Below are 25,243 nucleotides of genomic sequence, written 5' to 3' on the forward strand. Positions count from 1 at the left end.
TCGGGAAGTAGAAACGATGGAGGGTGCCTTATTTTGGTGTGAAAGATGTGTGGTTGAGAGAATAAATGTCATTGTAATATTAAAGAGAATAAAAAGCTAATTTACTTTAGAAAAATTGACACAAAGTTCACAAAGGAAAAAATATAAGAAAATATTGCAATAATTGAGTGAAACAGACATACAGTACTGTACCGGTAATCGGATTAACCCCACCGCCCGTCTGAGTAAACCAAAGATCCACACTCCATACCAGGTGATGGCAGTAATGTATCATAAGGTTGTTTGCCAACCGCCAAGAATCAACCAATAGAGGACGAAAAAGTAGCCACTCACAACATTGCTGACGGTTGCTGCACTTCCTGGTTGCTTTTGTGTTGCCTGCGGTGACCATGGCTGCAGAAGGTGACTTCTTGGCGAGATATCGCGCTGTATCGAATAAGCTTAAAAAGTAAGTTTTGGCGGAATTAATCGTCGGGAAAAATAACATCAGCTGAAACTTTTCCAGATGTAATTGTTGCTGTCTAGCAAGCTAGATAGAGTTTGCTAGCTTCCGTCGACTGGTAGAGGGATGTAATATTTATCAGTGGGTCCCTCCTCGCCCGCTATTACTGCATCTCACAAATAGATGTTTTATGAGAATGTTTTCAGGCTAGGATATAAATCAGCTATTAAGGAGCTAGCGGCATCGCCAATGCATAGCATTGTGCCACTCGGTGAAACCGTCTGCTTGCTAGCACCTGGACACCATTTGATAGTAACACAGTAACATTTTGCTCGTTGTGAAAATTGGAAAAAAATTGCCCTCTTTGCAGACGGTTCCTTCGGAAGCCAAATGTTGCGGAGGCAAGTGAGCAGTTTGGTATGTTTTCATGTTCGAGTAATGACCAATTTAGCATCTCCATTGTCCATTTTTTTGCTTAGCTTACATTCAGCAATGTTTGCTGTTTCAGGTCAACTAGCCAAGGAGCTGAAGCAGCAGGACTGTTTGCAGTATGCCGCATTCTGTAACCTGGCCATGGCCCGGTAAGAGAACATATACACAAATAACATCAGTTTTTTTGTGTTAGTGACCAGGCCCTGCTAGTAAGAAGTAGGCAAATTCTAAAGCGGAGATTATACAAACAAATTTGTGTTTCCATGTTTAGTTATTTGATTGTCTGTAAACTTCCTGATCCCATATGTTAATGAAATACAAAGAATAACATTTTCTATATTGGTCTGGGAGCTCGTCATTCGTGTGCAGCTGTGCAGATATAGCTGATGTTGTTGCTTTTGTTTATTTACATACACAGTATTGAAGACCGGATTGATTTTTAAATATTTCAATATTCAATGCTGGAAATAGAAATAATCTGTTCTGGAGTCAAACACCAGCTATCGTTAAAACATTTATTCCAGACTGTACAGTTGCAGTAGCAGTGTTCCACTTTTGTGTATTATCGTGTTGTGATTGTTGCTCCTGCAGGTGTGAGCAGACTCTCTTTAATGCACCAGGAGAAGCTCTGGCGCTAACTGATGCTGCACGCCTTTTTCTTTCCTCTGAGAAAGAGAATCGCTCACTGCAGGCACCAGGCTTTGACGAGCACCTGCAGGCTGCACTCAACTGCTACAGTTTTGCCATCAAGGTTCACTGTGATCCCCTTTTTTTCTGATTTTTAAGTGCGAGAAACTGTCTGTTGTGCCAAGTAAATGTATCCAGTGATTGTCTGATAATTGCTGTTGTTTTTACAGGTGTATGTTGAAATGAACCAGCCTGTGATGGCAGCCAGTCTGTGTTTAGAACTTGGCAATGCACTCAAAGTAAGCTGTCATATTCAAGAAGTACACGATATGCGTGACGTACTTTATTTCATTTGATAAGACGCTTCATCTTCAATAGGAGATGAACCGACCAGGAGAAGCTATTGTTCATTATCAGAGGGCCGCAGAGCTACAAACACAAATGCCAGTGGAATCTCTTTTGTCGATGGGCGAAATGGCTTCATGTAAAATTCTCACACGTGAGTTTAATGACTCTGTTGCCTCTTACCCTAAGTCAGCTAGGAAAGACTCCAGCTCGCCTGCAACCCGAAGTAGGAGCATAGTACGGTAGTTTAGAAAAGGGATGAGTGGGATACGAAACAGCCGATTGACCGATTAATCAATAAAGAGTTGCATTACCACATATTTGACATTTTGTATCTTATCTTATGTAACTTGTGTCTCTGTAGGTGACTACGATGGCGCCTTGTCAGTGTTTACGGAAATGCAGCTTACGTGCCAGGAGAGAGGACTGCAACTACCAGGCACCAGCACCCCTGTTGGTGAGGCTCCTTTCACAGCGCTTAAATCTGTCCATGTCCACAAAAAAAGGAAATAAAAATGATTGACAACCCGTAATTCTTGCCAACTGTGACAAAACTGTTTTTAAATGTACCTTTAAATGTACCTTCTATTATATAAATAAATGGAAATTACCACACTGTAAGTATTCTGCAGTCAGGTTTCCCCAGGGAGGGCATGGGGAGTCAGCCAGCAGATCCAGACTACAGCACAGTTGTGCTGTCCACTTGTCCAGCTGCTCAGCTTCTCTGCCCTGCCGGTCATCTGGTTTTTAATGCACTCAAAATGACAGCCTTTTTGATTTTGTCAAATCGCCCGACTGTCCTCTATAATCCCAAAAGGTGTTTCTGCACTACATAGACACTCACACCACATACTATTTGCGCTGCCAGGCTCACAACCCCGGACCTGTCCTTTCCTGCCGTTTCCTATCCTCCCGCATCCTGTTCTATTGGTTAGCTGTTGCATCTCTTCCTTACAGTATTTTTTTAAACTTATCTTACAGGTGCTTTTCTGGACATTGTGGCGAGATGCGAGATCGCCAGAGTATTACTGCTGATGTTGCTTGAGGTACAATCTTTTTTTTTTTTATTAATCCATGTATTGGACTGTATGCAGGTCAGCACTGCTCCAAAACAGTTGAATGGTGAAAATGGGGGAGTATCTCAAAGCCCCCTTTTCCTTGAACTCCCTGTACAAGGTCATTCAGGTTGTTGTGCAAAGTTGACTACTTGAAAGTGAGCTACAAACTCACTTCCTGTAAAAGAATATATATATATATATATATATATATATATATAAGAAAAACCTTTATTAGTCTCGCAATGGAGAAATTCCAGGTTCACAGCAGCAAAGTTATGAAAGGAAGAAGTAGAACAACAAAAAAATAGGAGCTGCTGTAAAGGCAGCCACTCTCGCGGCGCCATTTTGAAGTCAAAAATAACAAAAATAACACAAGACAACACATAGGACAGAGACAGTCGTGCAATCTTCACCACTTTTCTGCATACAGTTTGTTGTCTGAAGCAGTTATAGATGAAAGAGGAGAGGATCAAAGTGTCCTTTCACCAGTGGATCAGAGACATCATGCTGAAAATGTGCACACGTCTGCTACAAGCAAAGTTTTGAAAGCAAACACGAAGCTGTAGCGTCCATTGACGAAAAGAGATTAGTTCACTTCTCCTGTCCCACATAATCCGCTTCAAACTCCAAGCCGCGACTCCCAGCTCCAAATCCGCATCGGCACTCCGCGCCAACGCTCCTTTCTTCTCATCGTCGGCTCCTCAAGACCTCCATCCATCCAGCCGCAGACCGTTCAACAGCACCGATCTCTCCGCTGAACAAAGCGGGGCTGTGAAAAATGCTGCCCATTACAGGCGCAAGACACAAGCGCCCCGGGACTGTCCAGCAACGACAGTCAAATGGCGCCGACATTCCTCCAGTCAAAAACGGTGCTGGTATACCCATGCTGCCGAGAAGGCGCAACCACCAAGCACAGAGTCTCCTCCTTGATGAATATATATATATATATATATATATATATATATATACATACATACACAGTATGGCAATTTTACGCGGATACTCGTTTTATTTCTTAAATTGATCATTTTTGTAAGTCGTCTAAATCTGTTGAGAACATTTTAGGGGGGTCAGGTACCTTATCGTCGAGTTTTCACGAGCTCTCCCGATCAGTCTTTCCATCTTCCGAATGTAAACAGCCCTGCGATTGGACGTGTATGATGTCTTACTTGTTGTGATTGGTCGCTCCATACCGGCCACGCCCCTTTCCGCTTTTTTTTTTCCATCACTAGCCATTGCCATCCCTGTTGTGTTCTGCTGTCCTGGGGCCAACAATGATAACCGTTTTGCATGTACTATGAACATTTTACATCATACAAATGTAAATAAATATCATACTGCAAATCATAAACTGGTTGCCAAAACAAAAGACGTGTCTATTGTGACTTTTGGGTTACATGGACAACAATCGGAGGATATCTGACGGGGTAGGCACACATTGTCGTCCACAAGGCTGTGTTTTCGGTGTATAAAAATTAAACTGAAAGTGAGAATGGAATAGTCGGGTTACATTGCACAGGAGCGTTGTTTCGATAAGCTGCATAGACAAAGACCATCATTTTTGTGACAGGCAGCCATCAAATTGCAGCACGCAGATGAGATTTAAAGGTTTAGTCTGAAAGGAAGGAAAAGCCGAAACAATGAGAATCGATAACCCAACATAACACCAGTTGTGTTTGCCTCTCTATTCTATATTGTAAATCATGAAGCCTCCTAAATGTTTTGAATCGTTTCACTTTTCTGTGCAGCCTCCGCCTCAGAAGCTGCTACCAGAACATGCGCAAACACTGGAGAGATACGCATGGGAGTCCTTTGACCCACACAGCCAAGGTGGAGACACTTTTAATTGATGATCAAAAGGATTAAGATCCTCTTCCGTCTTCTTTGTTTGATTGAGAGGGGGGTGGCTTGTTACAATTAACCATTATTTGAGGCCCAACGAGTCAGTGCTTGTGTTCTCTTTCAGTGACCTTCCTACCAGAGAATGTTTTCCTGCTCCTGCAGTCGGTGGTGGTGAGTTTCATCAGCCGCATACTTTTGCACTTGACAGGATTTCCTGGTCTTCTCCTCGGGGCCTTTTGCAAAGCTGCGATAAAATGTGCTGGGATTGTCCCTGCTTTTTAAATGGATCGCAGTTTTCCCATTTTAATTTGCAGTATTTGTACGCGTATCCTCAAAGGACTGATAAATAGTATTGTTGCTTGATGAAGCCCGAACAAAACGAGGAGCGTATAGTGAAATATCAACCGAGTTTATGAACAAACACAGTCAAGGCCATCTGAATTTATTTGTGCAGCACATAAAAGCCAATGTGTTTCACAGATGGCATGCCAAGAGAAAGACACAGAGTCCCTGAAGTCTCTTCAGACTGAGCTATGGTAAGCATTCCAAAATGTTTCTCACCATCAGAGCAGTGTGTTGCCTCTCATGGCGTATCTTTGTTTTTTATTTACAGTTTTTTGTGTGTTTGTTTTTCCACCTTAGGCCACTGCTGACCGCTGAACAGAATCACCTCCTTCACCTAGTGGTTCAGGAGCGCATCACACCCTCTGGCCAAGGCATTTAGTAGCGTCCTGTTCTCATCCGCTTCCTCTGGGAACGATAGCTAACATCATGGAAACATTCCTGCTTGAGACTGGGTCTGTTCTAAGACTTCAAGAAATGCTTGCGCTTAGAGAAATATAAAATGTAAAACCTTGAAAAAAAACATTTGTGGTATGATGTTAACATCGTTATTTCGTGTGTGCCCCCCCCTCTCCCCACGAATGGAACTTCCATCCATTTTCTATAGCTCCTGTTCTCAGAGAGAGACTGTTCTAGCTGACTTTGGGTGTGACCCGCCAGGGTACACATAGTCAAACATACTCATGCTCACATTCACGCCTATGGAGTTCAGAGTCTTAAATGAAGTTAACATGCACGTTTTTTGCAATGTGGAAAGAAGCCAGAGTCAACTCACATCTCAGCCTCAGGGAGAACATGCAAAGTTCGAGCAAAGAGTTCAACCGAAAACCTTAACGTTCGTCATATTGCCAAGATAGTAGTTCTTCATACATATATTATTTATCTAGTCATTTCATATTGTTGAGCTTGATATGATCAATGAAGCGTGAACCGGTGTTTGTTAATGGTTGTTTATTGATTATAGTGTATGGCTTCACTCCAATGTAATTACAAACCTTCGAATGTATATTTTAGAAATATGATCTAATGTAACACTGTCGTCCTCCATACCTGGTTCATATGTACAAATTGATTTACTTTATTTTTTTCTTTTAAGATAGCAGCCAACTACAAACAAAATGCAAAACATAGTTTGAAAATTAAAGGTATATAACAAAATGTTACAAAAATATAATGGTTACAATGTACATGGATTAAACAAGAATACACTATACTTCAATCAGAAAATAAAGATACATGACTTAAAACTACTTCGATTTTCAATTAAGGTTTGTTGAATTGTTCAAGTACTGCAACAGGGAAGCTGTAGCGTTGCGAACATGCTGTAACTTTACACAGAATGTTAACTTCTTTCTTGTGGTAGTTGTTGGAAGCCTCAGTTTGATTTGGGGGGGTGTCAGCACTTCGAGTTATCAAGACCCCACTTCCTAAATAATCATAACTGGTGACTTTACTTCGAAAGAGCCAACAGTGTGAGACTTAAGGCACAGAGATGCTACACTCCTGTTTGCACAGAAAATGTATGAAGCCTTGTCTGGCTGTAGTTTGGGTTAGCTTAGCATAGAGGCTACATCATTCATTGGTAACAAAATCCACATGTACGACGTTCTAAAACTATTTGTGTAAACTAAAAACAAAACAAACAAAAAAAGACAATGTCTCTCCCACTTCTCCCTAAGTTTATGCTACAGTAACTAGCACGAAGCTAGTAAAGTCACAGTTGACATACTGTATGCCTAATTTGCCACGAGATGTTTAAAGTATTTCACATCATTATAATTTGTCACTGAAACTAATTTGACTGTTATGGTAATGTTGTAAATTAGCTTGTTATCCAAATCTAGAGCACTTTACTCCCATGTGGTCTTTACCATCAAATTTCGGGATGGGAAAGCTGCACAATAAAATGATAAATGAGGCATATATGTATTTTTTAAATGACTGAGCAATATTCCCATTTTGTTTAACTCCCAACAACGAATATCTGTCACAATTTTGGAGGATACTTCTTGAACGTCCCAATTAAGAAGGAATGTGATCACAGATCCCGGACTCCTCTGTTTGCACTCACTCACTTTTTTTCCGCAGAACAAGATAGGTGATTGCTAAGAGGAGTGTGAGGACAAATGAGATCCAGGCCAGGATATAGGAGTGTCCGTATGCTCCGTCTTCATTGGCGTGGAACTCGGCGGTGTAAATTGAGGCAGCTATCATTATACACAGACCTGCGGGCGAGAATGGAGCACTTAAGTCAGTTTTTACTCATAACCGAAAACTCCATATACCAATAATAACAAATCAAGAAGAACAATTTCCTCGTGTACTGGTTGAGGGTGTTTACTTAAATACAGCGAGTACTGGGGATCGATGACGTGTGAATCATCAGCATGGAATACGGAGCATTCGGATAAATTTTCCAGACAACACTTTTCACTCACTTTATATTGGAAGACATAGGATTGTTAATACGTTTTTGCTTCTTCTTTCTGGGAAAACTTGGGAAAAATTTGAAGCTTTGATTCCAGAATGCATGTCTTCAATTATGATTGATAGCTATACAGATGCTATGACTGCTCTTGATTGGCAGCTTTACAGATGCTGTGTCTGCTTTTGATTGACAACTCTACAGATGCCATGTCAGCTCTTCATGCAGTGTATATTGTGGTTATGTATGGTATTTGTCACTGTTATTTCTAAGATTCCCTCCTCGGCACATGTGGACGACACACCCCATGATTCATAAGTGCAGGGAAGCAAAGGCCACAATAAGAGGAAATATGGTGTTTTAATCCAAATCAGGAGCGGCCGTAACATATTAGAGCACTCGTTAAATTATATAAAATGAGATGAAGGCATTTGGTGTAACACTGGATGAATCCGTCTCTCGCCCAAAGAGGATTCAGACTATGAAATCTATTTTAAATGCAGATGACAATGAGTGTTACAAATCTTTAGAGCAGAAAATAGGTGCCCAACAAGACGATTCATTCTGCTCACTTCTGACTGCCCATTATGTTGAGAAGTGAGGAAAACGCCCTAAGGCAATTGGAGCTACAGGAAGACTTCATATGTAAGACTTCTGTTCAAACTAACATTTGAAAATTACCATAACATTCTGGGCTTTTTATACCCCTAATTGTTATTTTACTTTAACCGTAACTGTATACAGTTGAGTCTCACCCTTCATTGTTAGAACTAAACATCAACCCAATTTCATTGAGCATGTATCTGAAGCTAATTTGGCGGGAATATGTTTCGTCTGTAGTTTTCTCACGATACTGCACTTCCCCTGAGATCCTCTGGCGCCCCCTTGAGGAGGTGAGACTCCCACTCTGAGAAAATACCATTGCCCAGTTCCCATCAGTTTATTTTTTACATGTAATATTTTCATCCATTTTTCAAGCGAAATATTATTTCTGCCCGGATATCTAACTCTATGACTAATGATACGTGTGCGATTTCGTGCTTATCCAGGTTGAGTTTATTTTCAGTCAGTGCTTTTTGTGCATGACATTCCATTCGTCTTGTGCAGTTTAACCCAGCAGATTCTCGAGACTTGAGAACACATGACCTTTGTCTTAATTGTGTCATGCAGAACAAACAAATGTGCTGTGATTGAACCCTGCCTCTGGCTACCAGCAAACGGACTCGCACCATTCATTGATTCTACCACATCATTAAAGATTTTGCAATGATCCTTCCCTCTTTCTCAGTAAGAGTGTACAGTATGTGAATATGCGCTTAATCAGACAATTAGCTCATGCATTATAAAGATATCTAAGCACATCATCCAATAGAGCGGACTGAAAGGTTCCCTGTGGTTGTAGAAAACAAGGCTGTTATCACTCACAGGCGATCAACTGTAAAACACCGGTGAAGGTGAAGCGTTGGCCTTTGGGCAGAGTGAAGAGCTGAGCCACAAAGACAAACAGGGATAGGATGGCGAAGATGCACGCCAGCACTGAAGTCGCCTGTACCGCCTGAAGGTACTCTGTAATAGAAATACATACAAAGTGAAGGAATGACAAAAAACGCTGACGATTGCATATTTGCACAGCGCTATTTAAGCACAAATAATTTGCTCATGGGACAGGCTCTAGCTGTTGCGTGCACATGGCACGTGCCAGCAGGCTTTATACTGACTCATTTCTTAACACCTGTGACCATATCTTATTCACTGCAGTGGGACAGCATCTGTCAGGTAAGCAAATTTTAAACAGCATTTACCCTCTGGGGAGTCTTTCAGGTTAGTGTAATGCCAGGCTGAGTTGACCAGCTCCCATCTTCCCCACAAGTCGGTTGACAATACATCGGTGGTCCACCAGGCCTGCAGAGTCACAGGTAGATGTAAATGTCACGTTATTATGCCACGAAATACGGAAATGATTTCAGGGTGATTTGTTTCTAAACCACTTTGTATCCATTTCCGTTGCCCGTATGCAATTTAGCGACCTGTTAAATCACCAGAGCAAGGTGTACCCAATCCAATACAAGAGCTGTGCTCAATATTTTTCATGTTAATTCTGTTTTTTGTTTCCTTATTTAGCTACCAAAGAGAGGCACAATATTAGAAATGCCTATAATGATGTGCAATTCTTCACTACACCCCCCATTCTACTAACCTATTTTTGTAAATGTATAAGCAAGTAAAATATCTCATGAAAGAAACTAACACAAGACGACCCTTTCATGATATGAAATGAAATAAATAATTTGGAAACTCTTTTCATAGATCAGATTATAATGTGGGGGAAAAAAAGAAATATGGGTGATAAATGTGGGTAATAAAATACTAACCCGAACCCACCCCAAAACTGTCATAAAACTTGTTAAATAACACCCAAAGTCTGCCACGTGTTTTCATTTGGGTAAAACAAACATAATTGGAACGCGAGTCATTTTGGCAGGGTGGAGCGTTGTATGAACGAAAAAAACCCCACCATACTTACATTATCAATGGTAGCAATGAGGAGCAGGATAATGGCGGTGAGATGCACAACAACGATTCCAGCCAGCATCAACATGGTGACCCTCTGGCAAAAGAAATATTGGCACAGTGATTTGGAGGGACTGTGAGGTGTGCGCGCGCGCGTGTGTGGGTGCGCGCGGGGGCGCGCGCGTAGGAGGATGCACAGCATTCACTGTACAGTACTTAAGTCAACCTCCCCCTTACAGAAAGACCCTCACAGCTGTCCCAGATAAAACACTGCGAATGGGAGCTGACAGACAGAGGGCCCCCCAAAAACGCCCCTGAAAGCCCCGCAGACAGATGTGCCCCCACCCCACTCCAGCCCAGCCCCAACAAATTCCCCCACGCCGATGTAATAAACTTTTCAAACACCGATTGTGGCGCATCGCGGGACAAATTAACAAGTACCATTTGTAGTGGTCGAATTCGGGGCTTGAAGCCATTTCCGTCGACGAGAAAGCCGCTTTTGTTGCGACGGTGTCCGGACATTCCCAAATTACACGCGCAGGCCCTCTACTGTACAATGCCGACAAGAGCTTTGAAAAGAGCGCGAGAACGCGACGCTTGACCATAATCATAAACGTAAAACATAATGATAGAAATTGTTTCGGCTTACATATATCGTAATTTATGACGGTTACCGTTCGACTTGGAATAGTTTCCAATGCGCGCCTTTTACGTTCGCAACTTTTCAACCCTTCTGTGCTACTTTGAAAGTTTGGGCTGCGCCGTAAATCTCGCTTTCCTGCACTTTGAGTAACCACAAAACCACGAAAAAAACGCGCGTTTCAGTCGGTTGAACGAGAGGAACAATTAGGAGTAAAAGAATGCAATCGAGAATAATAAAGTATTACCTGAAAGCGCTCGAACGCAAAGCCCGGGAGTTATTTGGAAAATGCGAATGGCAATAGAAGACCCACCCAGCTCTGACTGGGACGCACACACATCGGCCTGTTTTCCCTCTCTTCCCCTTGTGCAAGCCCCACCCAGAAAGTTTCACATTTTTTTTCTCCTCAATGAAATGTCCACAGTCACCAAAAAGCTACTCTGCATGCTGTCCTCAAAAATTAAAAACGTGTTTTACAACGTGTCTTATACTTAACGCTCGTTTGGAGTGTTTCCTCAAGTTATTTTAACAAACGGTCCACAGCAAGTTGTTGTATTTTTTTCTGTAGGACTATGAGATAATACTGGCCATCTCCTTTATTTCCATGTAGTTGCAGAACATCATCAATCACACTCGGTCTACGTTCTAATAATTGCAGTTACCTCAGAATTTGGAATGGATGAATGCAATCTGAGCTGCCAAAGAAAAATAAATAAATAAATGAAGCATTGTAATCCTCATGGTAACATGACTAACTATTGTAGGAATCCCCAGATACCGCACGAATATGTGCCTTCGGGTTATGGAAAGTATTACTGTAGCTGTGCGTTTGCCAACTAACCGCAAATCCTGTCATACCACTATCACACTTTATACACATTCAAGCATGGAAGCTCCAAAGTTGAATGCTGTAATGTCTGAGTAGATAATTCCACCAATATTTGTATAGAAATGATGCTTCAGAAGTCACCCCTTGACTGTCTACCTGCATTTGTTTTATTTATTTATTTATTTGTTTGCTTTGACCATGATGAATTTTTGTCTCATCATGAAGTATGGATATACTAATGGCTTGTACAGTAAGTGAAACACGCTGCGTGAAACACGGTGAAAGTCTGTCGTTTCATACTAGTTCAAATCAGTAATAAAAACCTTCAAATGTATTATCAAGAAACTGCCAGGCAATACACTGCCACTGAGTTACCATCAGCCGTTATGACAGCAACATATTCTTACTTGGCCGTAACTAAAAATAATAATAATTCACTTCAAAGATCATGTTCAGTTTTGATTGATACTGCTGGAGGGATTCGTTTCCTAAAGTTGTAATCATACTCAAATACATATCCAGCATGCAGTGTACTTTAAATATCCTCAGCCCAAATGATGATGCAGAAGGAACTAACAGTATGTAAATGCTCAGCAATGCCCCCCCCCCCAAAAAAATGTGGTTACATCCCATGTGAAGCAATACGCGCTCAAGCATTTTTGCTGCAGCAGTAAATTTCTGTACTCTGCTGTCATTACCATCCATCTGCTCTCAATTACTTCATGCTCTGACACATTTACATCCTCTAGAGTCACAGTTTTGTATAAAATGTACAGTTTGTTGTATTTCTTCCCCTAAAACATTCCAAACTTGAGTCCTATTGTTTTCAATGTTTTGAAACTGTTTGCCGCCCTTTTTGATGCTGCCTCTCAGCTGCAAAATATCTACAAAAAAAAGCCACAGGAGGCACAGGAGCAAAAAAAAAGTTACAGCATTTTGCACTCAGCTTTTGATCAACTATAGATACATTTTTTCCGCTGAGAATTTGGACCAACTGCAATCTGTTCAACAGCAGGTCTTTAGAGGTTCCGCTGAATGGGTTTCCAAGCTGTATCAGTATTATAACGGTATAAAGGCCATTGTTTTTAGAATACCGATGCCTCGTTTATGGCAAAACACTTTGTAAAGTTACAATACACACACACACTCTCACACACACACACACACACACACACACACATGAAGTCCAGATTTACAGAAAAGAACCAAATAGGTGAAGCTCACCGACTGACACCAGAGCACAAAAATCCAGTTGATACCGAATCGCAACAGAAGTGAAAGGAGCGAGCATCGCCGTGGCAACCTTGAACTGCAGCTAAGGCTTTGAAAAACGCTGGTATTTACAAAATAACAGTCTGACACGATTGACTTCTATTTAACTCATGGTATTGTTCAAGCAAAGGCTGTGACTATGGTGCTGGAGTGAATGAGTAAATGTGAGGCCGCTGGTGCTTGGCTCACTTGTGACATATTACAGATGTCGTGGATATTTCAAATAATGCCATGTTTTTAGAGGCTCACCCTCAGTCATCCAATGTACATCCACTAAAGCTTTTTACTACCTGTGTCAGATGAGAGAAAAGCTCAAGTGAGTGTAGGTCTTCTTATGACAAAAGCATGTTTAGAAAGCAGGCTTAGCTCATCTCTGCCCTCGGGCCAAAGATCTTTCGGGGAGGAGGTGGGGCGGGGGGCACACCGCTGGTGGTAGTCCTCATGCCTGGCCAACAATAGTTGCATTGTTCTGCTGGAGGTGGGATGAAGACAGAAAACAAGAATGACTTCCACTGCTTTTACGTTTGCCGCGCCTTCTTTTTGCTGAGAGCGCTTTCTGACTTGACAGTGTGAGCTTCTCAACCTGGAAACAGATCAGTATCCGACACATTCTGGATCACCCTATATAGGAAAGGCGCAGGTATTTATTCTGTGATGAAGTACATGGCATTGCTCAGAATTGTGATTTTTTTTTAAACATCGTTGACTCAGTGTTTAGTATCCCTGAGTTAGTTTTACACAGACCTACTGAATATTAAAGGCCACCATATCCAATTTCCAGATCAATACAAGTGTCTGAGGCTAGCTGCAGGAAGAGACGGCAACATCTGTACTTCCTGAGGAAGCTAGATTACTGTATTTTAATGGAGACAGGAAAGAAGACTGTTCTCACTTTTGCTTTTATGGCCTCGTATGTATGGCAGCACTGGAGAGCAAAGATGGCTAGCAGGGTGATTGGCAGCCAAAGAAATGGCTAAGGGTAATGAAGGTTGTGTCAGTCAAGTCCATGCAATATGCTTAATTGCTAACGTTAGTGCGAGCACGAGTCGCCGACTGGCTCTGTGCTTTGTTTTTTTTTCGGAGAATGTTTAACAATTTTATGTTACATTAGCAGTTAACATCTTTTCGGACTGGTGTGACAGTTAATTGTGAGCAACGCAATCTCAAACACTAATATTATTACTCCATTCGCATTGATGAAGTTGAGGGACTGTTTAAATGCGGTGGCAAGTAGTCATAATACAGTGGTGAACTTGTTTCTGTCCCAACACATCCATTCTATTGGTAAAATTACTTAAAACATTGAATGTCTAGCTAATAAAGTTTTTATGGCAACAGATTGACTCAAGCTAAGATTTTCTCATTGTTTTCATATCGAACAATTGTAAGTCGACCGACATCGCTGAGTGGCTTGTAATTGGCCTTTTGGGTTCCGCAAATTGTGCTTATATATCGTGGGAGAGCAGGAGAGCATGCCGGTACCTCTTTAACACCAATTCTGATTCAGTTGAGTTTTCTATTTGTGTCCCAACATGTGATGCCTCAACATATTCTTTCACATAACAGCCATTGTGCACAGAGTGCTCCGTGGAAAAATATTACAGAGCAGCAGCTGTCACGGCTGAAAAGTCTTCTTTTAAATAGTGAACACCCAGCATTTTTTTCCCAGTGTAGCAAGATTGGAAGTTCAAATGGATTTTAAATGCTGGCCATTGACACATTCCATGGCTTCCTCATGTGCTTCACGATGGAAACATGCTTCATTTTCTTTTAGCAGAGACCCCTTTACAAGGATAATGTGTTCCCGCAAAGCAAATGCACTCCTCTTCAATTCTATTTCTCTTAGGATTTCAATTGGACTATTCGTCCTATCTTTCCTGTAAAATGCCTCTTCACATTCCTCCTTCCAACCAATTTCCACACCCGTCAATATACAATTTAAGCAGTGCAGCGTGCCATACATTTGAACATTCTAAATGAGATCCAGAGTTTCTTTTATAAGCGCCCCCCCCCCCCCCCCCCCCCCGCCCCTCGTCCAATAAGCTGTAGCACATGATGGTCCCATTTGGAGCAGAAACACGACAGCAATACAAGTCCTCGCCCAAGACACAACTTAATCAAGAAGATGTTCTCACCTATTGTCCCTCCAAATTGTTATAAAATCCTGCCGTGATTGCAACCTGACTTTGATCATAACTAGCTAAAGTATCCGAAATAAAAGACAAGTCCATGTTTCTAAAAAATAGTCAGTGTCCAGATGCTTGAGTCATACTATAATGTTGGATGTCTTATAGAAAGGACAAATAACAGATTCCGTCGTCTGCTGACATGCCATGAATTCTGTTTTTTTGTTTTTATCTATTAGGTGATGTACAATGCCCACCACAAGGAGTACATAGATGGCATACAATCCAGACATACAAGCATATATTACCAATTGAGACCAGTATTTATATGAGATATAATTAAAAACGAATAAAATAATAATGCTAATATTACAACTAGCAGCACGGTAGTTGAATGGTCAACTTCACAGTGCAGAGGTACCGGGTTCAATTCCAGCTCCGGCCTCCCTGTGTGGAGTTTGCATGTTCTCCCCATGCTTGCGTGGGTTTTCTCCGGGTCCTCTGGTTTCCTCCCACATTCCAAAAACATGCATGGCAGGCTGATTGAACGCTCTAAATTGTCCCTAATCGTGAGTGTGAGGGCGAATGGTTGTTTGTTTCTGTGTGTCCTGCGATTGGCTGACAACCGGTTCAGGGTGTCCCCCGCCTACTGCCCGAGACAGCTGGGATAGGCTCCAGCACCCCCCTCAACCCGAGTGAGGATAAAGCGGTTCAGAAAATGGGTGGAAGGATGGATGGTTGCATACTACTACTACTACTAATAATAATAATAATAAGAAGAAGAATCACATTTTAAGGAAAATTCTACACTCATAGAGTCTAGGCTTGTGATTGGCCGTGCATTATTTGACCACTCTGATATTGTAGTTTAAAACTCACTCTAGCATTCGTGAGCTTTTATTCAATTTTATGTTTATAGACGTTTTTGAGACATTACTGTACACACAAGCATTTTTGTAGAGAAAAAAACGGTCAATTAATTATGACGTCACCAACGACTGACGTTTTTAAAGTTACTTCCTTGATTGGTCCAAACTTAACTTAATTAGCTCCACCTGCATGCACCACTCGGTGGACACGCGAACAGAAGCGTCCACAAGCTAGAGATGAATTGCGACGAAAAAGGGATAAAGTACAACTTGTATTTATTTTTGGTAACGACTTACTTTTTCCACCTTTGTGGTTCTGTACCACCAGCCCCATTGGGAAGCCGTATTTCCGTCCACGAAGCCCAAGAATCATCTTTAACCGAACGTGGACAGGTTAAACAAGATGTCACGAAAGGGAACCTTAATGAGTTACTTGTCCAGGGAAGCGAACTGCACGGATCTAGCAAAAGTGGGTATAATAAGTTCGGTTCTCGAACTGAAGCGTTTTATGCAGATCATATTCCAGACTTCAGTAAATCCAAAGTCAGTGAAGCTGTTCCTCACGAGAGCCTGTCGTGGACTTGGACTAAAGGTAAAGCCATCAAATCACAAAGCTTGCTCGACACAGAAGATGGATATCAAAGTGATTTCACAGGTAATGTTTTTATGGACTCTAATGCTGGCATGCTCCCTGTCTATTTTACATGCATGTATTATTTTTTTATGTACTGTATATAAATTTGATTATGTACTAGGGTTTTCTGCTGTTCCGGGAAAAGTCTTGGTATCATCATCTGACACAGTTCCACGTGCATCTGAATGGCTGGCGTTGAAGCCTGTGCTACTGTGTGATCAAAATTTCATGAGCTTCACAGCTTCAGGACAAGGATTCTCGCAGCTCTTGGTGGACAAAGGTCAAATATCTTAAATGTATACATGTGGTTATCAAGGGTTAGAATGGACTGGTGCATTTGTTAGGGCTGCCATGAGCAGGAGTATATATGAACAGGAGTATATCTCTGCTATTCCACTATTTTGTGTTTTTCCCCTTTTATTTTTTTAAACATCAGAAAAGAGCTTATTCAGAGTGTTCCAACTGAATGAGAATTAAGAAATATTGACTACCAGCATATCTTCGTCGCTGACAACAAGGCCACTATTGTCGACTGCCAAGGCGTTTAAAATGGTGCATCCCAAATGGAAGTAGTGAAGGACATGAACTAGGAGGGGATTTTTGCGATTTTATTTTATTTAAACTCACGAGAACCTATGCAGTGTTCATAAATGATAATGCATCACTGCCTATTAGCTAGTGAATGCAATCATTTTCATTGTTCTAAATGGACATGAGATTTGTTACTCACATTAAAAACTGTCATTTAATGAATCTGATTCGTTGTTCACCACATACTAAATCCTCAAGGCAAAGGATGTTAATGTAACTCCACTCCAGGTTAACTCTTCCCATTTCTCTAAACAGGAGGAGCTTCTCCCGTCTCTCTGTTCCAGCTATCTCTATATTGCGGTTACACAGTGAGGAAATCATGGAGTGACCTTCATATGGTGGTGCCATATGATGCATGCTACATTACCCAGGAGGTATTCCTCACGCAGTCCTTCCTCACCTGGCTCACTGTGTCCTTGACCAAAAACCTGCTCCTCTGCTCCTCTGCTCCTCTGCTCCCCCAGAACAACAGTTACGTGCTGCCCATGCTTTGGTGGGGCAATCCACTGAAGCTCTCTTGCCCAGTGCGGAAACCTATGGCTGCATCGTCAATCCCTGTCGTCCTCTGTTCCCCTTACGGCATGGCAGTGTATCTGCACCAGCGAGAGAATGGTCTGCCAGTGCTGGGAGTTCTTGGTACTCCAATTTTATTGTATCCTCGTTGGATTACATTTCCGCATAGTCATTTACTGCAAATATTTTCTTGTTTGAGTAAAATCACACAAATCCGACAAGCCAGGATTGTGTTTTTGGTGTCAGGCCTGAACCTCCTATGTCAAAATTTGGTGCATCTGGCATTTTTTCCCCACAAATCCATACTCTTGGTCAATCTAGATGTGTGGGTGTTATTTTTGCAAATTCTTGACCAATCTAAAGTGTTGAAAATGGCTTGCTCTCTTTGACGATGCAATGTTAAGAAGTGAACAAACGTAGCAACAAGTGGTTTTAGAAATAAAAGGATTCCATCTGACACCAGCGGTGTATGCCTAACTGTGCCTGAGCTCCCAACATTAACCAAAAATAATTTCTTCATTTTGAGGAATTTGACACATTGTCAAGGGCTTGACCAAACTCATTTGCTGGTTTAATTTACTCAGTCTGTGATTCTTTGTATAAATTACACATAATTTACCATTTGTTTGGCACAATGATAGTTGTTGTTGTTGTTTTTTTATTTCTTATTCGTGACTCGGCATAAAATGCAGAAACGCTGTGTGGAGAGAAAAAAAAATCAAATTACTGTAAATGCTGTGAGAAAAAAAAATCATTATCTTGTCAATATGTAACCCTTTCCTGACTGACTTAACCTTACAATGTATTTTTCAGGAAATGGAGTTTGGTCTCCATTTGTCTCTAGCGAATGTGCATACCGTGTTGACTCCCAACCAGAAGAGTTTATCTTCTTCATCCCATTCGTTGCTTCTTGTCTCAGAGTAAGTCGTCTAGTTTGAACTGATTTTTGTAACAAACGCATGAAACTAAATATGCTCTGTATATGTCTTTTTAGGATGGGCAAGAACTCAAACTTGTTTTCGATAAGCAAGAAATCATGCTCTCCTGTACTTTGTCTCCTCCACCATCTTCCTTACCTCAGTCAGGTGAAACTCTCCAGCCCCATGTACCATACACTAAAAATCCTTCTACACCTCCTCCATCTTCAGTCCAAGATCCGATTGCCGAACTTCCTGATTTCCGCCACGCGACCGACACTGGCTTGCCATACACTCAAATTCCACGGCTCCCCAATCCCGGTTTTCAGCCTGACATCAGGAATCGGTTTTCTCCAGTTGGCGCTCCTGTAGCGCCACTTCATCAGTTTCCCTACCCCTCAACTTATCAACCCGATGCACCTGCATCTTCAGCTCAGGATCAGATTGTCCAGCTCCCTGGTCATCCACACCTTGCCTACCCAGGGTTCCGGTACCCCACCTTTCCCCATGTCTATCCTCCCGACTCAAAGCCTGCCATCCCATGGTTTTCTCCGGGCGGTGTTCCTGGTGCCCCCTCAAATGCGTTACCTGTTGCGCCTGGTTTTTCAGCCCAAGATCAGATTCCTCTGCGTCATGATTATCCCCAATTTGCTTACCCAGGGTTTCGATCACCCACATTTTCCAGTGTTTACCTTCCTGGCTCAAAGTCTGCCATTCCCCCTCACCCCTCTCAAGATAGTGGACCTGGAGCCCTGCCTCATCATTTCCAATACCCCAAAAATCCTTTACCAGCTCCTCCACCTACACCTCCAACACAGGATCAGATGGCTCAATTTCCATATAATTTCCACAGCGCTTACTCGAAATTCTTGGCCCCTCAATTTCCCCAAGTCTATCTTCCTGCCTCAGAGCCTGCCGGTCCCTCTCAAGCCACTGCTCCTCAAGCTCCCCACCCACCCACAATTCTGGATTATCTTCAAATACCTTCTTATCCTATACCAGCAGGTTCGATGTCAAGACCACATCCTCCCCCTTTCAGTCCACCAAAACAACCGGCAATGCCACATTACCATCTTCCATCCAATCTATATAGCTTTCACAATCCACATGAACACTTTTTCCATCCCCAAAAAGATCACAGTCACCTGCCTCCTTCCACTTTTGCTAATCCCAGCTATCCTTATCCCCAAGACCCCATTTACTTGCTTTCACCTCCATCTGAGGAACATCACCAAGCCAACTGCCCCCCTTACTCTCAAACACCTTGTGGCTCCTACCAGTACGCTTATCCGGATAGCTATCCACCCTATTCACCAATACACACTCCTGTGTCCCAGTACCCGACTGAGTCACCTGCATCGACACAAAAACCTTTGTTTGGCAAGACTTCCATTAACCCGTCTGTTGTTCCAAAGCCCAAAGTCTTCTGCTCCTCCAATCAGATGGTAGTTCAGCTCCCACCTGGTCCAATCTCCGAAATTGTTGTGAAAGGTGCGCATGTGCTTTGACCCCAGTCTGTACTGTTTGGTATATGTATGAAATGCATATGGTTACAATCAGCTCTGTGTGAGTTTGATTTGCTTCAAGGGAGCTGCTCTGGTATACATTTCAATGGGGGAGGGGGAAAGGGTTGGTTTTGGTCCAGTAGATATTTACAGTGCATTTGTCAGTTTGAGCATGCACCAAAAAATGCTGTTTTTTTTGTCTTCAATGTTTCAGATGCAAAAGGGAATGAAATAAGTATCCAGGAGGCTCCAAAGCACTGTGGGTATTCTCCCAGCATCGGAAAAAATGGCAAAATCCATTTTAGCCTCGAGTTACACACGCGCTGTCACATGAGTGTGAAGGCGAGTATTGACTCAGATTTCACACTGAGCACACAACCTTTTGTATAATTGATCATTAACTTGTTTTTCAATGTTTTGTCTCAAAGGATAACATGTACACCATTAGTGTAACCCATATGACTCAAAGCGGCAGGATGGAGGCTCAATTTTACTGTCCAGCTTCCGCCTCCTCATCTGGACATGGTATTTTTGTCTGTGGGCCCCTGAAAGGCTTTGAATGGCAATTAATGATCGTGTTTCAACTGGGAAAATGACCTTTTATCAGGCTTTCATTTTTTTAAGATTGCAGCCTTCCCAAAGACCAACGGATCCCTTGTCAACAAGGTCTGGTATCCCAGGCATCATGTCTCTCCATGGGCTGCTGTTTCAGCAAGCAACCCCCTGCCTGCTACTACCACATGGATGGTGCGTCTGAGCCATTTTCACGCCACTTGGCAGAGAACACTTGAGTTCTTTTGGGCGCAAAATGTAAGCGCAACAGCTGCCGCATTTGTAGCGGCACAATCGGTGTAGTGAACTGGCAGCAACACAGAATGTGGAAGAGTATATAAGACCTAGGGTTTTATCAGTGGCCTCCAGAATGATGTAACCTTTTCTTCGCTTGACCTTTACATTACCATGCTTGTGCTCCAGTGTAAGCTTTTGTGTGTGTGGGTTTGGTCTTCCAGAGTGCACAGTTGACCGCCACTTTGTCTTCTCTGTGCCTGCATCCCTCACGGAGCCCCCACTTTCCCCTGGCCAATTGGGGGTTGCCAACAATTCCACCTGTAAACCAGTGAAAGTGACTTCTGATTATGCCTTGTTCAAGCTCCCCATGGATGGCTGCGGGGCTCGCAGAATGGTGAGGACCGAGTGGAATGTCATCTATAATAATGTTAAATAAGCACCGGCTGTTTGGATTATTTGATGCTGTAATGGTTGTGGTAAACCATGTGTGCTTTCTCTGCCCTCGCAGGAAGTCGGGAAAACGTTGATCTATATGGTGGAAGTCATCAACATAGTTCAGACCATCAGCCTCAATTATGGCACCATCACGAGAGATTCTCCTGTCAGGTCAGACCAAGTTTTTAATCAATTAATTTACTTTTTATCCAGCCTGTGGACTGAACAGTACAACTTTGTTTTTATTCAGAACGTTTTTGAAGGCTACTATAGTGACGGGAAAGCCGACAACTCATTGTGGGACTATAGGTTGTGTAATCAATGAGAGCAAACGCGGACAGCAATGTAAAAACATTTCACAATTTTATTGATAATTATTTGGCTCCTTCAGATAATTCGTTTAAACATCATATGCTAGGAAATACAATAAGCAGAGACTATATTTGGTAGAGTTTTACTATGGCTCGACCCATCAACTGGAGATATCGTCCGATATTAGGTTGGATGTTAAGTTTTGCCAATGGAATGCACATATAATCTTACTTTCTCATCAAATGGTAAACATGAGTGTGAGTAGAAAGTAAAGAACATGCATGGCTGACAAAAGGCATGCACCATACACTTGCTCTGCATGGCAGAGCAAGTGTATGGGGATATGGTTTGTATTGCAGTGTGTGCATGATCAGTATTAAAATTGGCACCCATTTCAGTTGATCTCTCTCTGTTGTGTAAATCAAAGATGACGTGAGAATGGTGGCTGTTCTTTTGAAGAAATCACAGCAACAAAAATAATGGAGAAGATATTTGATTTAACATTAAAAGGCCCCATGCATGTAAATCGGGTTTTGACAGTCACTTAACTTATGTTGCTTTTGTACATCAAATATTGGAGAGATTTTTAAATGTTTTTTTAACTCCTTTAATCTGTTGTCAGAATCTGCATTGGCTTAACAAAAAAACTATCATTTGGGGCCGAGATTATTACTCGCTTTTCCAAGTCAGGAAAACTTTAGTTTAATCACCTGCACTTCTTGCAACAGCCCAATTTGTTCTTCCCATTCTTGCATGCTTCCAATCAACTAATTCACTGCCCGTCATTTTATTGAAGCTGAACCATCAGTGGATGAATATTCCTGTGTCTTTCCTCACTGGTAGATTGCTTGTGGAGTGCCGCTATGTACCAGGCAGTGCTTTAACAGTGAGCTACTTGGTAAAAACTCCTACCCTGGGGCCAGCGGTCCAGACCCAGGGCGTGTTTGGCGTCCAACTCCGCCTGGCTAAAGGTAAGCAGAGAGATTTTCTCCATCCCGCAACACAGGAATGTATGGTCAATATTTACAGCATTTATACTTTTTTCAACATGTGGATGAATGCCTCAGACCATATTGCTTTTTAATCTGTTACAGCGCGAGTGATTTGTGAGTGCAACAAAATATTTGAACGTCCTCCCCTCTATAACAATACACCCTCTCTCAGATGCTCAGTACACCAGCTACTACCCACAGTATCACCAGCCCCTGCAGATGCTACTGGGGAAACCCCTCTACCTGGAAGTGAGGATGCTCAACGCCCCGGACCCCACTTTGCGGCTCCTGGTCCACTACTGTGTGGCCTACTCACGCTCTGGAAGTTCGGTGTGGGTGTTGCTTTATAACGGGTATGTTTGAGTGCCTCTTGCAGCTCTGCTTGACTGTTCAGTAAGACAGCTTTACATTTCAAACAGAAATGCAGTGCAGCTGCGGACAAATCAAATGGCAAAGAATCGTTTTCCCTCACATAAAGACTAACAAGGTTTATCTGTAATATCTTTTGCGTGTATCAAGATGCCCCAACCCCTTGGATCCAACCTCTCAGGTTGTGCAATCTGATCCTCAATCTCACTCCCCTGATCCTCAAACACGTCGCTTCACCATGACAACCTTCCAGTTCCTTTCTGAAGGAGACATCAAAGACCTGAATGAGGAGGTAAGGATAAACGTTGACCAGCTATGCTCTATACATTCACAAGCCATTGAATACCATCATTGTCAGTGTTGGGGCATGTTCACACACAAGAGGATGACCTATTATCAAATTGGAGTCATGTAGATGTGATTGAATGTATAGTACCAAGTAGGAGGCCATGACTACAACACAAGTGAACCAGGAAATGTTTAGTTTCTCATTCTCTGATGGTGTTTTTACGATGTCGGGTTTTGCAGCCGCTAGTTGCCACATAGTCATTTGTGCTATCCCACATGCTCTGAAAAAAATGGCAAATGCCAAACATGCCCACTTGGCTATTTAACTGCAGCCTATTGGGGCTGACCTCTCCCAGCAAATGGTTAGTGAGCCAGCTAGAAAGCTAGTTACATACAAGAAAATTCCCAAAATGGCACAATGGATGAATGTTTGTATACAAAGAGTTAGCGTTTGAATAATTACTGTGTCAACAAAACATGTCAAAAGAAAAACACCATCCAGTTCTAGATCTGGACACCCCAAATGTGCCACGATTAAGTGACAGATGGATGATAACAAAGATAAAATATCTTTCTCAGAAATATTGCACATAAGTTGGATTCGGTCTTCATTGTAGTTCAGTATTCTGTTCCCTAAAAACATTTATGTAAAGTGTGTGTGTGCGTGTTATCAAAGTATACCTACATTGAGAAAATGGGTTAGTAGGTTTAAATTATCATGAACTCCAAGGTAAAATGTTAGCATGCCACACTGGCGACTGACATGGTGCCACTGTGAGTTTTATTTCAGATTTACTTCATGTGTGCAACTGAATTCTGCTCAACACTTGATGGCCCGTGTGTCGAGGGGTGTTTTGGTCAGTGATGGTGAGTAAAATGATTGCACTCTGTCGACCCTGAACAAAACCCTATTAATCCTGGCTGAAAATGACTAGAGGGCTGCTCTTAAGTATGACAGATGGACAATGATTTAGTAATGAGAGCTGTGAATTATTTATCAAGACTGATCCATGTCCTGTTCTTACAGTTGAGGCCTGGATGACACTTGAAGTGAACTGCAACAACCTTGCAAGATGCCCTCCCACCGTTTGTTCGAACGACATTTGTATTTCTTCATCCTGGACCCAAATCTTCTGTTCTCTTTTTTTAGGCTGTAGATAGTCATTTAACCACTAATAAAAGCTCTCCAAGGACATGAGGGCTGTGTGTGTGTCTGTTAAGATGGCCCACCGCCCCATTGTTAGAACTAGAAATGGTACTCTACCAAAAAGCGAGGCATGTTTTACTCAAGCACCTTTGAGCATTTGATGCTGTCAAGAAATGAACAGGAAACCTTGGTTGCTTTTAATATGCATGAGAGTTGGGGTTACCACTGTTTAAGTCAAACATTCCTTTCGGTGACTCCATGTAGGGTCATGATTCCATCCGTAAAAGACTTGGCCTCAAGGCCAACCTCTAAAAGGCAGCTAATAAAAATTAAGCAGTGCAGATTTGAGAGAATGGCTAAAATCTTGTCAAGTAAATGGCACAGAGCCTTATTTAGCATAACCTCACTCTATTTTCTGATACTGTCAGACAGTTTAACATAAAACCATTCCCCATTTGCCCCCTGAACTTTGCACTCTTCATTAGTCATATTGTATTAAATGTATCACTGGTGAACCTCCTTCTTGAAATTGTCATCACATCACACACCTCCACTTGTACCGCTGACTGTGTATTTTTATTTTTTTAGTGGTAAGTAGATGAGAGGACGAGGGAAATTTTTTACCAGACCTAGCCATACTATAACTCGTTCTACTTTTACTGAGTGCAAAATGTCTGGCTCATAACTTCATCTTCATGATGATTTGTACAGGGCTTCTTGGCCTCACAAGCACCCGCCTCGCACTGGTGCCAGGTAAACAATGGAGAATTTGAAGCCGTCCCTCCACTCGTAAATAATTTCCTGTGCATTCCACTGAATCCTTTCGAGAGTCACAGTGTTGAGCTTTTGTACTGATTAGCCCTAACAGCCTTTTGTTTTTAAATTCATGAATGGGAATGCCGCGGGCCACAGTCCTTGGGTGTGTACCTAACATTGTAAGACAATCAGGACTTGGTTGAGGTTCAGGAGAAGTTTTTAAGCAACACGTGAA

The 25,243-nt window shown here is 42.1% G+C and overlaps 3 protein-coding genes across 3 annotated transcripts; 2 read left to right on the forward strand and 1 right to left on the reverse strand.

Moving 5' to 3' along the window:
- Nucleotides 1–291: 291 nt before the first annotated feature.
- On the forward strand, nucleotides 292–6,778 carry f8a (coagulation factor VIII associated). Its single transcript, XM_052084291.1, has 12 exons — nucleotides 292–448; nucleotides 813–859; nucleotides 951–1,023; nucleotides 1,466–1,625; nucleotides 1,732–1,800; nucleotides 1,880–2,000; nucleotides 2,211–2,303; nucleotides 2,828–2,892; nucleotides 4,653–4,734; nucleotides 4,871–4,917; nucleotides 5,227–5,282; nucleotides 5,389–6,778. The coding sequence occupies exons 1-12, from the start codon at nucleotides 390–392 to the stop codon at nucleotides 5,468–5,470; spliced, it is 954 nt and encodes a 317-aa protein (XP_051940251.1). The 5' UTR covers nucleotides 292–389; the 3' UTR covers nucleotides 5,471–6,778.
- emp1 (epithelial membrane protein 1) lies at nucleotides 6,025–11,056 on the reverse strand. Its single transcript, XM_052084301.1, has 5 exons — nucleotides 10,912–11,056; nucleotides 10,038–10,121; nucleotides 9,316–9,415; nucleotides 8,939–9,079; nucleotides 6,025–7,313 (listed from the first exon to the last, which is right to left on the reverse strand). The coding sequence occupies exons 2-5, from the start codon at nucleotides 10,110–10,112 to the stop codon at nucleotides 7,156–7,158; spliced, it is 474 nt and encodes a 157-aa protein (XP_051940261.1). The 5' UTR covers nucleotides 10,113–10,121; nucleotides 10,912–11,056; the 3' UTR covers nucleotides 6,025–7,155.
- Nucleotides 11,057–15,584: 4,528 nt separating this feature from the next.
- Nucleotides 15,585–24,291, forward strand: LOC127613305 (uncharacterized). The gene is made up of 16 exons (XM_052084274.1): nucleotides 15,585–16,415; nucleotides 16,516–16,674; nucleotides 17,241–17,359; nucleotides 17,450–17,621; nucleotides 18,312–18,418; nucleotides 18,493–19,906; nucleotides 20,135–20,262; nucleotides 20,349–20,445; nucleotides 20,545–20,667; nucleotides 20,931–21,103; nucleotides 21,218–21,315; nucleotides 22,300–22,427; nucleotides 22,621–22,801; nucleotides 22,968–23,109; nucleotides 23,896–23,972; nucleotides 24,133–24,291. Exons 1-15 carry the CDS (start codon nucleotides 15,998–16,000, stop codon nucleotides 23,968–23,970), a joined length of 3,534 nt encoding a protein of 1,177 aa, XP_051940234.1. The 5' UTR covers nucleotides 15,585–15,997; the 3' UTR covers nucleotides 23,971–23,972; nucleotides 24,133–24,291.
- Nucleotides 24,292–25,243: the final 952 nt, after the last annotated feature.

The sequence above is a fragment of the Hippocampus zosterae genome, chromosome 13 (assembly GCF_025434085.1).
Source record: "Hippocampus zosterae strain Florida chromosome 13, ASM2543408v3, whole genome shotgun sequence".
NCBI classification, from domain to species: Eukaryota; Metazoa; Chordata; class Actinopteri; order Syngnathiformes; family Syngnathidae; genus Hippocampus; species Hippocampus zosterae.